Source organism: Lipotes vexillifer, unplaced genomic scaffold, assembly GCF_000442215.2.
Source record: "Lipotes vexillifer unplaced genomic scaffold, Lipotes_vexillifer_v1.1 scaffold1829, whole genome shotgun sequence".
Taxonomy (NCBI): domain Eukaryota; kingdom Metazoa; phylum Chordata; class Mammalia; order Artiodactyla; family Lipotidae; genus Lipotes; species Lipotes vexillifer.
The window spans coordinates 293,740-306,080 of NW_006790200.1; the positions used below are offsets into that span (position 1 = coordinate 293,740).

The 12,341-nt window shown below is 35.4% G+C and overlaps 1 protein-coding gene across 1 annotated transcript in view; it reads right to left on the minus strand.

The window, feature by feature from the left end:
* Positions 1 to 770: 770 nt before the first annotated feature.
* UBR5 (ubiquitin protein ligase E3 component n-recognin 5) overlaps positions 771 to 12,341 on the minus strand; it is a 138,201-nt gene continuing 126,630 nt past the window's right edge. Inside the window, exons 52-59 of the mRNA XM_007463255.1 lie at positions 12,049 to 12,109; positions 9,807 to 9,982; positions 9,523 to 9,607; positions 7,978 to 8,133; positions 7,441 to 7,554; positions 5,887 to 6,031; positions 4,427 to 4,512; positions 771 to 1,380 (exon numbers count right to left, since the gene is read on the minus strand). Of these exons, the coding sequence (XP_007463317.1) occupies positions 1,168 to 1,380; positions 4,427 to 4,512; positions 5,887 to 6,031; positions 7,441 to 7,554; positions 7,978 to 8,133; positions 9,523 to 9,607; positions 9,807 to 9,982; positions 12,049 to 12,109 (1,036 nt within the window). The 3' untranslated portion in view covers positions 771 to 1,167. The remainder of the gene's footprint in view (positions 1,381 to 4,426; positions 4,513 to 5,886; positions 6,032 to 7,440; positions 7,555 to 7,977; positions 8,134 to 9,522; positions 9,608 to 9,806; positions 9,983 to 12,048; positions 12,110 to 12,341) is intronic.

Below are 12,341 nucleotides of genomic sequence, written 5' to 3' on the forward strand. Positions count from 1 at the left end.
AAAAAGAAAAAGTGGCCTGGCCAGTGCCATTCAGGATTCTCTGCTAACTGTAAAATGTGGACTGATTTTCTTCTGTTTCTTATAGTCCATGTGTACATTCAGTTCTTTAAATCAAAATTTTTATGCACATAACCGTGTCGGTATATTGCCCTTAGTTTAAAAATGTACAACTACATAAATAAAAACGGTTTCTTCAGTATTACTTGACATTTCTTCTGTAATTTCTTTATTTAAAAAAGTAAATGTAACAAGATACTTAAAAAAGGCTAGATACAAAAGTAGTTAAGCTGCTCACGAACATTTAAAATTTTCCAAAATTTATCTTCAATAATCATGATCTTATAAAACATTTTACAGTTATCAGAAAGTGCCCAGGCTGAGTTTACATAACTGAAATGCCTTAGTACAAATGTCTAGTTAGAACTGAAGTGCAGTACACCTGACTTGACTGCTCATTGAAATAGGGATACAAAGGAAAAAAGTTGATTGTGATAAAGTATTGTGCATTGGCCCCCATCATATGTACAAAAAAGTGCCCTCACTCAAATGAACAAATTACATGCAAAATATTAGTGATATCATTTAATATCCTAGAGCTCAATGCAGTCAAACCGCAATAAAAGTGGTTTTTATAGGTAAAAGTGATTTCATCTCTAAGATCTGAATGTTCAGAACTTTTTTTTTTTTTTACAAGTTCCATATACATGATACACAATTGCAGCCAACCACAAATTAAACACCATAAAAAAAGTTAAAATGAAAACACAGAACATACTTAATTTTTTATTTTGAAATTCCCTATTCCCTCTATACAAGAACCTTTGCTGAAACACTTTCCACAAAGGCAGCAGTGAATTTTCAGAACATTTTACATTTTTTCCCCTCAGCAAAAAGATAAATCACAGTGTAAATTATGTTGTTCTGCTGTCATCTTTGGCTGGGGTTAGACCCAGAAGTTGCTGACTAGCAAACCATTGCAGTGAAATGTTGCTAGTGCTCCTCAGGCCTTTAAGCTACAAACTCAGCAAGGAATGTTTGCATTTAATCTCTTTAAGGTACCACCACAGGGTGTGACAGCATTAACTTTCATAAACTTTTATAGACAAATGGAAAAAAATCTACAAAATAAGCTAGTAATATTACACAGCAGTACACACTTTTTATACTCTACACAAAACCAAAATTCTTGGTCTTAATGGCGAGTAGCAATTTCTGTTTGAGAATCTGTTTAGAGGAATAGAGTGGGACGTAAAGTCGAGAAATGCAAGTATTTGCAGTAGGAAGATGTTGGTCATCTGGTGGTCTTATTGTGATGGAGGGCATAGGCTGAAATCCTTCTTCACTGGCTGGTAATGATGGACTTGATGTCCAAAAGTAAACCTAAACAGGAGTATAATAATTACAAGTTTGGCTTTTAAAAGATTAACATTCAACCCTTAACTCTGGCAATATATACATAGAGCCCCATTCTTATGTTAAAACCTACAAAGGGGCATTATTTTGAACTGGGTTTTAAATTTATTTCTCGTATTAAAAAGGAAAGGTTCAGGGTCAGAAGAGAAAAAAGTGTCAGGTATGTAGAAAAGTGACTATGTTTCATTGCCTCAGTTTCTCATCTGTAACATGGGGCTATTGGACCAAATGCTAGTCTCTAAGGGCCTTTCCAGTTGCTAAATTCCACAGAGTACCTCTTAGTGAGAATAAGGTACAAGGTCTCCAAAAAAGTTTCAAAATTCACAGAGGTTATCGAAGTTATTTTGTATTTTATCTACTAGCAAAACAACCCAGGGGCTTCCCTGGTGGCACAGTGGTTGAGAGTCCGCCTGCCGATGCAGGGGACATGGGTTTGTGCCCCGGTCCGGGAAGATCCCACATGTCGCGGAGCGGCTGGGCCCGTGAGCCATGGCCGCTGAGCCTGCGCGTCCGGAGCCTGTGCTCCGCAGCCGGAGAGGCCACAGCAGTGAGAGGCCTGCGTACCGCAAAAAAAAAAACAAAAAAAAAACAAAAAACCCAGTATTTTCAGTGGTCCATTGTGATACATAATAATTTTATAATAGTAATTTAAGTGTTCGACAGCATCTACTGTACATCAAAATCCATGCAATAAGCCATGTTAACATATCTGGGGTTTTTTTTTTTTTTGGTGTGTGTAGGGGGGATGTGGACCATTTTTAAAGTCTTTATTGAATTTGTTACAATATTGCTTCTGCTTTATATTTTGGTTTTTTGGCCCCGAGGCATGTGGGATCTTAGCTCCCCGACCAGAGATCGAATCCGCACCCCACACACTGGAAGGCAAAATCTTAACCACTGGACCGCCAGGGAAGTCCCAACATTGAGTTTTAAAATGCATCTAATTTGTGTAATATAGCATAAATTACTTTTTCTTTAAATATGATAACCAAAGATATATTTTCCTGAAATATTTTCATTAATACATACCATTCCTCACTGACAGAGAGTGCCTATCTCTTAAGGTAAAGCTTTTAAAATCTTGCATTTATAGTGTACAATTAAACAGACAAAATATATTCATTATCCCGGAATGACTAGGAAACCTACACTGTTTCTTGAAGCATAGTTTTTGAGAAATCTCATCTAGAATTCTATAGAAGGAGGCAGGAAGAAAAACCTCTGTGTCAGGGTCTCCAAAATCTTCAAAGAACTATAAAAGAGCTGGAAGGTACCGTAGAGGTAAAGCTGGCCCAATCTACTCATTTTACAGGCAAAAAACCAACTCAATGTAAAGTGTTTCTCCAAGGATAAATATGATTAACCAGACAGATGACTACATCGCTGGACCTCCAAGAAGTTATAGAGGAAGAGAAATAAATACCAGAGGACTTCTCAGAACTTTTACTAGTGACCTGTGACTCTCCAAGAGGGAAATAAACTATGTAGTCTTACCCCACAACCCTGGGACTAATAAGGGACTAATAATTCAAGGGAAAACAGTTTAGGAAACGCTGTTATATTCTGTCCTTGAGACACATAAGGAAAAACCCAACAATATGTGAAGGATAACCTCCCAAAAGGGGAAGGGGAAGAGGAGGAAGTAAAAGACGCCTTGGTATAACAGGAGTTTAAAGAGTAAAGCTCACAAATTAAAGCTGCTGCTAAGACATTCTGAGGCCCCTACAGAGGGAGATTCTCTCTCTATTCAGTCATAAAAGACTGAATAGTTAACAGCTTTCTCTTCCAGTAGAAGGCAGAAATGCAGTGAGACTTAACTTGACAGATGCACTGAGGATGTATTGGTTTTGCTCTGAATCCAAAGACTGACTCAAGAACCCTAATACGTTATCAGGTACTCCTAAAGCCAACAGGGACAGATATGGTATTAGCATTAGTAGGGACTTTGGGGTTGGTCCACAAGATTGGGAAAGTCAAAGTACATGGAATTATATGGAATCAACCTAGGGAGCAACCTAGGAAACTACCATATGGCTAAGCCAAGAACAAAACCCAGCTGACAGCTAGGACTGCTGGACAACCTGTCTTGCTATAGTGGAGAAATACTGGAAGGCTCTTGGGGCCATGTAAAGATGAAGGAATGCTAAATGCATGACCCCTTCCCCACAAAAAAATATCAAGTTACTACTGCCTGAATTACAGGTAAATTGGAAACTGCAAGCTTTGTGCTTTCATGCACAAGTAACTTATTTCTCCCTCTCAAATGAAACTGGGGGATATATCTAGAAATTGGATCATTTTTATACATTCCATAACAGGTCTGGTTTAGAGTATTGAGAACTAAGGCTGCATCAACAGGGGAAATGTCACAGGGAACTATGAGGAATATGAATAGAAAGGATCTCGTGAGATTTTCTGGGTAAGGAATGTCCCTCAAATTTCTACAGGGAAGTCTAGACTGCCTTTCAAGGTTAATGGACAAGTTGACTTGGACATACTTAAGGTTGGACATAGGTTCCACAGACTTGACAGACTTTTCAATATAATCAAAGTTTATATCATCTAATTTATGATTCTAAGTTAATAAGATTAAAATAGAGATGTACTCATAATTAAGCTACTCTATTCATAGTATACAGAGCAATTAAGATACTATTCAAAATTTTTGCAAAGATTTGCTGCTAGGCAAAAAGATTAAGGATGTACAAAAGAGGCTGCTAGCATATATAAGCACTATAGGGGAAAAAACATGTCTCAACAATAAGCTGGTATTATCTTCTGGGACTAAGGATGGCATTTTAATAGCTAAGATGTATTTCACTCTGCTTACAGTTTTACTCATACTTCTGTTCTAGAGTAGAGAAACAAAACTGCCTTTTATTTCTGACCTTCAATAATTTTCTTAGCAAAAATTAAAATGACCAACCATTACAAATTGAAAACAAAATGCCATCATACACAGTACTTAAGGTTTTTACATTTTCTTCTACAAATCTTGTGAAACTTAACTTACAAGATCTTGTCGTTCTGTCATGCTCATCTTCTCTACAATTGACCAGAACCAACGCTTGAACTGCAAGAGCTTCTCAGCATTTTCTCCTACAAATGAATATAAATTCAATAAATATACTGTATCAGTTGTAAAGCAATTATACTCCAATAAAGATGTTAAAAATATATACATATATACTATCAGTTATATTTTTAGAATATTACTTCTTATAAAAGTAGGTATAAAATTAAAATGGGGGGGGCACTAAGAGGAAGTTAGGACCACTTACATAATGTGAAACCTCTAGAGTTCATTAATCAATCTTAATGACCAAGATGACCAAGACAAGAAAAATGAACCACCAGCCTCAAAAATCACATGACTTTAATTCCATCTGTAAATCATGAGTTTTCTTATGATCTTAAACCAGTGCTTCTCAAAGTTTAATGAGTTCACAAATCCCTTGGATCGAGATCTTTTTAAAATGCAGACAGACTCTCATTCACTAGGTATGGGGGAAGAAAGGGGAAAGGAACCAGAGATTCTGCATTTCTAAAAAGCTTCCAGATGATGCTGATGCTGCTGATCTGAGGATCATACTTGGAGTGTCTTTAGGTATTTTTTTCCCCGCTTCTAGGTTTCTGGTTTGTAAATAAGCCAAGTTCTTATCTCACAAGTATTGAAAATTATATTAATAACTGGCAGAAAAACTACTACGCAATGATCTATACGTTGCCAAGCATGAGGGAAAAACAAGAAAATTTATCCAAATTTAACTTACTATAATTTGGCTGAAGCTGTTTGCAAAATATAAAAAATAAAGGGGAAAAAACTGGTATCTTCATGTATGCAATAATCTTGGACTAGAGTTATAATAGTCCTCTCAGGAATTTCTTGGAGCTTCCAGTGTTTTATGGTGTAGTCACAGCTAAAAAGTCTATTCCTAGAATATGGGACTTGAAAAGGAAGAGTTGCAACAAATCAAGCACTAAAGATGAATGTTACTCTAGGATCTTGTTATTCTTTCTAGATTCTCCATGTGTTTGTGTGCTCTTATGTCTTTCTAAGTGTGCTTTGGATCCGGTTCTACAAAGCAAACATCATGTAGTCAAATTCTTTAATTAGAGTTTAAGGAACATGAATAGGGAAAGGCCAATAGAACTGTCACATGGATTATTTTTTCTTAATTATTAATAGTATATAAAAGTCCTTTTCACACAGTTGCTCACAAGGAATTTTTACTTGTATCATACTAAACCATGCATTTGTTAAAACCTAGAAAAATTAAACAATAAAAGAATTAAGAATGACCTAATGCTATCATGTTCAAACATATCTTAAAATATATATATAAAAACACCTGAGTAATACAGCATTTCCTAAGCCCCTGTAAATATGTAAGAACCAGAAACTCAGAAAACTGACTGACCAAATTATCTATGTAGTTTATTCCTTAAATAAACATTAAAAAAATTTCATACCTGATTCATCATTGAAAGAGGTGAAACTGATCAGCATTTGCACATTAACTTCACCACAGCCATTTACCAAAAGCCTAAAATCTTCTGCTGTTAAGTCTTCTAATGAATTTTTTGGAAGCACATCCAGTAGACCTTTCCTCATTGCCTAGAGGATTTCAAAAATAACCTGTTTATTACTATCAGTACTTTATTTTCTACATAGCATTTATTATTGTTAAAGTCCAGTATCTAATTTTTAGCAGCCTAAGAATACTAAATAATTCTAAAACTAAAAAATTAAGTTCTATATTTTGAGTTTCTTATTAACAGATTCAAAAGAGTGGCAGAGGGAAAAAAGGGCTACAGGTTCAAAAGTGAAGGAGTACTATTACATATCAGGAGTTAACAAAAATAATTTTTTAAATTATGTTAATAGCAAACAGGCTAGTCACTAAGAATAGCTTCAATCTGTCAAACGTGCTATCCTGTCAACATCCTAGGAAGAGTATGATAATGACAAAAACAAACATCCCTGACACAAACCCCAAATCTAGAAGCTTACTGAGAAATTACCATGTGCCAAGAACTGTTCTAAGCACCTTACATATGTTAATTCATTTAATCCTATCCTCATTTTGCAGAGGAGGGAACCAAGGCACAAAATACTTAAGTAGTTTGCTAATGTCATACAGCTAGAAGGGGCTGCAGCCATGATTTGAACCCTGACAGTATGATTCCAGAGCCCACACAATTATTCCCAGCACAGGGATCAGAAACAGTTCATAAACATTCTTCAATAGGAGAAAGAGTGGGCCTGATGTTGCTCTCTAGAAGAGCCTGATTGGAGGAATGGTCCTTGATTTTTAGAATTTTCCTTACGTTACTAACTGATGTGGCTATTTTGAATGCCTGGGACAATAAACCCTGCTGTACCAGCTTGCCTAGATTATTTGTGCAAAGAAGGTGATTTATGATGAACATGTGTTTTTCCTCTGGGGGTCTGAACTGCGTACAGGACTGGCCTCCAATAAAAACCCTGGGCACTGTGACTCTTAAGCAGGCTTCCCTAAACACAAACGCTGCACATGCATTGCTGTAATTCACTGCTGGAGGAAGACGTATGTTCTTTGTGACAACTCATGCTCCCAGAGACAGAACTTTGGAGCCTGTATCTGGATTCCTCCAGACTCTTGTCTGATGTACTGTTTTCCCCTTGTGAGAGTCAGTTGCTATAATAAACCATACCGATGAGTACAACTGCCTCCAAGTCCTAGGAGTCCTTCTAGTGAGTCACCAGAGGTATGGGTGGTTGCAGGACCCCCAAAACAGTAGTCATTTCAGTCCCACAAAGCATCCTTATCAAATCTACTTTCTGATGATTACATGGTTTTTCCCAATAGTTTTACCCAAAAGAAAGGTCTGGATTCATGTGTAATTTACATTGTATGTAAATTCATTTTGGTTTAAAATTTTTGACCTTTTATAAGCAAGCTGAATACACTGTGAGCTAGTTTAAAACACAGAAGACACACATAGCCTCATCAGATCAAGTAACATTTTCCAGAAAACACTTACATGTAATGGCTGTTCTGCAACTACCAACATTCTGTGTTCAGCATACTTCCGCACATACTCATACACATTCTGAGGAGTGACTGGTATATTTACACCATTAGGAATAAGTTCCACCTGTGAAAAATTTAGCAGTGCCATTTAAAAGCAATTTTGTCAAAGCAGTAATAAGTTAACAGTTCATAAAACAATTTCCTAAAAATTTAAAATCTAAAGACAATTCTGTATCTGACAAGTATCTAAGGGATGCAAACATTCTAGGCCTAAGTAACTATAAACTCTTTGACCTCTCAGTCTGTCTCACTAACTCTCCATCCATTCATCTCTTTCTCTCCATCTCCTACTGTGTCTTCTCTCTCTCTCTCTCTCTCTCTCTCTCTCTCTCTCCCCCCCTCCCCCTCTCCCTCTCCCTCTCTCCTCTCTCTCTGTGTGTGTGTCTTTCTTGGCCCCTATTTATCTAAATTGTTTCTCTATATGTCAAGCACAACAGACTAACCAAATTCTCCTGCCACAAATCAGAAAACCACACATTTGCTTTACCTGTCCTCCACCCTCTTCTTTACACAGGTCAATTGCAAATGCCAAATCCATTGCTGAGAAAACAGCATCAGCATCTGAACTCTGAGAAGCAAGTATTAGTTGCCGCAAACTCTCATACATCACAGGGTCAAAAAAAGCAAAATCATGCCAATTGACCTAAGAAAGTAATCATATGAAAATCAATTATGAAAGAAACATCTTAACTGAATTCATTAGTAAGTTGAAATCTATGATAAAGAATTTTATCTAATTTGAAGATTATTCTTTATCAGTTTATCTTCCACTAAATATAACTGATCTAAAGAGGTAAAATTTTAATAAGTCTTTGGCGCTGATAAATACATTTAATTTTCAAAGCATGAAAAATATGCATTTTTAAAAAATTTTAAACCAGGAGTATACTAGTTTGTTTTTTTAAGTTGTAAAGTAATTCATTTGTAGAAACCAGCACTAATTATTGCAAAGTGATTATGCCGAGCAACTGGTCCTAAGCTAAATACACATCCTGTTTAGCCTTGACAATAATCATAAAACACAGATTATTAATTCCAGATGATAAATCTGATGCTCAGAGGAATCCAGTAACTTGCTGAAGGTCACATCATTGGGTTAAACTTGTCTATTTGATTCCATAATCTTTTCCACAAACCTTGTTAAAGGCTCAACATTTCTATGTTGCTGAGCTTTAAGTCCAGTTCTTTCTCTGCACAAGAACATTTTAGCCGGAACACTTTAAGAAATCAATAGTCAGAGTTTAAAAAAAAAAAAAAGAAGAGAAAAAATATGTATCATAGTATGATATGCTGTAATGATAGAAAATAATATTCACCAATGGGTTTGAATAAAGAAAGTTATTAACAGACCACAGCTTTAACAATGCTAATCATATCAGATGTGTGTTGTGCATCACTAGAAAAGACGGTAAAATATTTTGTTGTTTTGTGATTATAATTAGTATTATGCATTAATTTAAAGGATGTCGTTTCTCTCCCCCAACCCCCTGTCGTAAAGGAATGTAAAGGAATGTACCAGCTGTCAAACTATCAAAACACATAAAGAAAATAACCTAATTCTGTCACCCAGAGATAATTATCAAGCATACTATGCTATATTTTCTTACATCCTTTTGTCCCCTGTAGCCACCTACATCTTGTGTATATTTTTGAAACTGGGAATGCTCTTTTCAATACACTACTACTACTATTGCCACTACTTGCTAGAACTTACTGAGCACTATGTGCCAGGCACTATACAGTTTTCTTTACCATTTTATAAATGGGGAGATATGCCATAAATGTCAAGGGATTTGTCTGCAACAGGATCCAGGTCTGTCAAACCCTCCAAACCCACCTGTGTGTCACCCATTCTTCTATGCTCTCTCCTCCATGTATTCAGATTTTCCCCATGCCATTAAATGTCTGAAAATGATGTATAATGGCTATAATGCTTTAAAATTTAATACTAATTTAATGCTATATATATAATTATTTTATGAAACAAATTTTTTGCAATGTAAAAGCAGTTCGGTTCATTAAAATCACTTACTTTCCTACCAAGCAACACTTTAATCACATGTCTATTCAACGTGATAGGACATAGTTCATTCTGTAACAGACACAGTCCAAGAATCCTAAAAATAAAAAACAAGCAAATAGTATTTAAATTCAAAAATAACTCTAGAACACATAACGCCCCACACATACATAATATACATAAAATATGTTGAGAAGTTTTTATAGTTGAGCATATACACATTTTACAAACTAATATATTTTAGAAAGTCTCATAAACTTAAATTTTTAAAAAATTCAACTACAAGATTATTTTACCTGCCAATGTTTCTGAAACAATTCAACCTTGCTTCTGTGTTTTTGCCAGGCCTTGGAGTGTAAAATCCTCTTTTTCCAGGTTGGTAAAACAAAGGGGCATTGTCATCACCATCATCTGTGTCATCTAAATCCATATCTACTACACTTCGACTAGAACCATGACGCTTTCGGTTTTCCTAATAATAGAGTGTCAGAGATTAAGCCCCAAGATTGATTTTATTTATTTGTTTGTTTACATTTTAGTATATGTGTCTACAAGAAAAGGATTATTTTTAATTAAAAAATGCCATTATAACTCTCTTTAAAATTAACAATAATCCAGATACCCCCTCCAAAAAAACTAACAGTAATATTTTTGACATTACCCAAGATTGATTTTTAACAGCAAAACATATGAACTGGTTCTCTAAATTACTTAAATGTAAAGTTTGATAGGTAAAGCCACATTCATATTTAAATGTAAATAAACTTTAACTCATTCTTTCAGAATTGTGATATACAAAGCTTCTGCCTGTTAACTTCTCTATCCATTTAAGTAAAACTATTTCATGAAAATCTGGTAGCTTCTTTCACCTTGACTCCTTAAATATATTTTCCTTGGATATAGAATTCTGGATTGACAATTCTAAAAGCACTTTAAGGATGATGCTCTCTGTTGTCTTCTGGCCTTCACAGTTTCTGATAAGAAATCCACTGCCTTTCAAATCACCGTTTATCTATATGTAAGGCACTATTCTTTGCTTCCTTATTAGTTTTACAGCAGCTTGATTATGTATCTAGACACAGTTTTCTTTCAGTTTATCCTTTTTAGGGTTCACTGACCTCCTTGAATCTATAAATCTATGTCTTGCATCAAATTTGGGAAGTTTTCAGCTATTATTTCTTCAAATATTTTCTTGTAACAATCTCGTTCTCCTCTTCTGGGTACTCCAATGACATGCATGTTTGATATGGTCCAACAGGTCTCTGAAAACTTGTTTGATTGACATCTTTTCTCCTTCTATTCTTCAGAAGGGATAATTTCTATCTATCTTCAAACTGACTGATGAATTTTCCTCTGTCATCTTTGTTCTGCTATAGACCTATTCAGTGAATTTTTTTTTTCATACATTGTATTTTCTAAAATTTTCCCTTGGTTCTCTAGTTTCTATTTCTCTGTTGTGAACCTCCACCTTTCCATTCATTTGTGTTTATTTACCTTTATCTCACAGAACATGAGATAATGTCTTTGATAATTCCAACAAGTGGGTCATCTCAAGGCTAGCATCTATTGGTTCTTTTCCCAGGAGAATTAGTGAGTCTCTGTTGGTTCTTTGTATGTTGAATAATTCTGGAGTGTATCCTGGACATTTTGAATACTAAGTTGTAAAACTCTGGGTCTTGTTAAAATGATATGGAGAATGTTGATGTTTTTTGGCTTTGGTAGGCAATAACCTGGTTATGTTCAGCTTGGAAGTGTCATCTTCTGTGTGCAGTGGTTCCATTACCAATTAAGTTTTCAAAGCCTTTTAATTATACTATTGGGTCTGCCCCACATATGCACCATATGGGATAGTCTGGGATTTGGACAGTGGTTTATACTATAGTTTATTTCTTAAAGCATGTACTACCTTCCAGTTAAGACAGAGTAATGGGGACCAGTTTTACTCTCCTGCCTAAAACAATGCTTCAAAATAACAGATTTTCAAATTTTGACTTCCCTCGAATCGGTGTGTTGTTGTTTACTTTTCAGAATCCTCAAGCAGTTCCTTTTTGTATTTTGTCCAGAGTCTTTAGTTGTAGTCAGTGAAAGAGATAAGATTATATCTTGGCTGGCACTGAAATTCCCAGGTAGCTTACAAATTGAAATGCATCATGCCCTTTAAAAAAGCCTTCTTACTGCTATACCGTATGTCACATTTTCTCTGGATCTCTGCTGCTTACTTGAGGAAGGAGACCTAGGAATCCACAGGACTGCTCTCCTTCTCTGATATTAATTAATGACATCTCTAATTTAAGCTTAATTCAGCCTGTGCTCAAGTGGAGGCAGCCAGTGAGTGGGGTTACACTGAACCCTAACTCAACCAGTCTTATTACTTGATTCTGTATATGACACCTTTATACTAATCTTTGCTTTTTCCTCTACTGTAATCAAGCATTTTACTTACAAAGACACAGTTTCTTTGTAAATATGCTTTCCTCTCCCTTCTGTAACTTAAATTCCAAGTGCTTATTATTAGCACATGTACAAAACATCCCTTACCTGTACCTTTTCTGAGGAGTCTAATAACCCAAGATCCAGGATACTATCAGCTCCATTTTCCCTAAAAACAAACAAACAACCTTTCACATTTCAGATAACTGAAATTCTAGAATTTAGTATAGAGAAAACCATATGCATTTAAATTTATAAGAATATATAAATACATTTAAGTTCTGAAGTAAATAAATACCTAGGACACTTACTAGTCTTAATGCAGTTCTAGGAACAAAAATGTCAATAATATACACAAAAACACAGGATGCTACATGTATGATCCAAGACAATGAACTAAA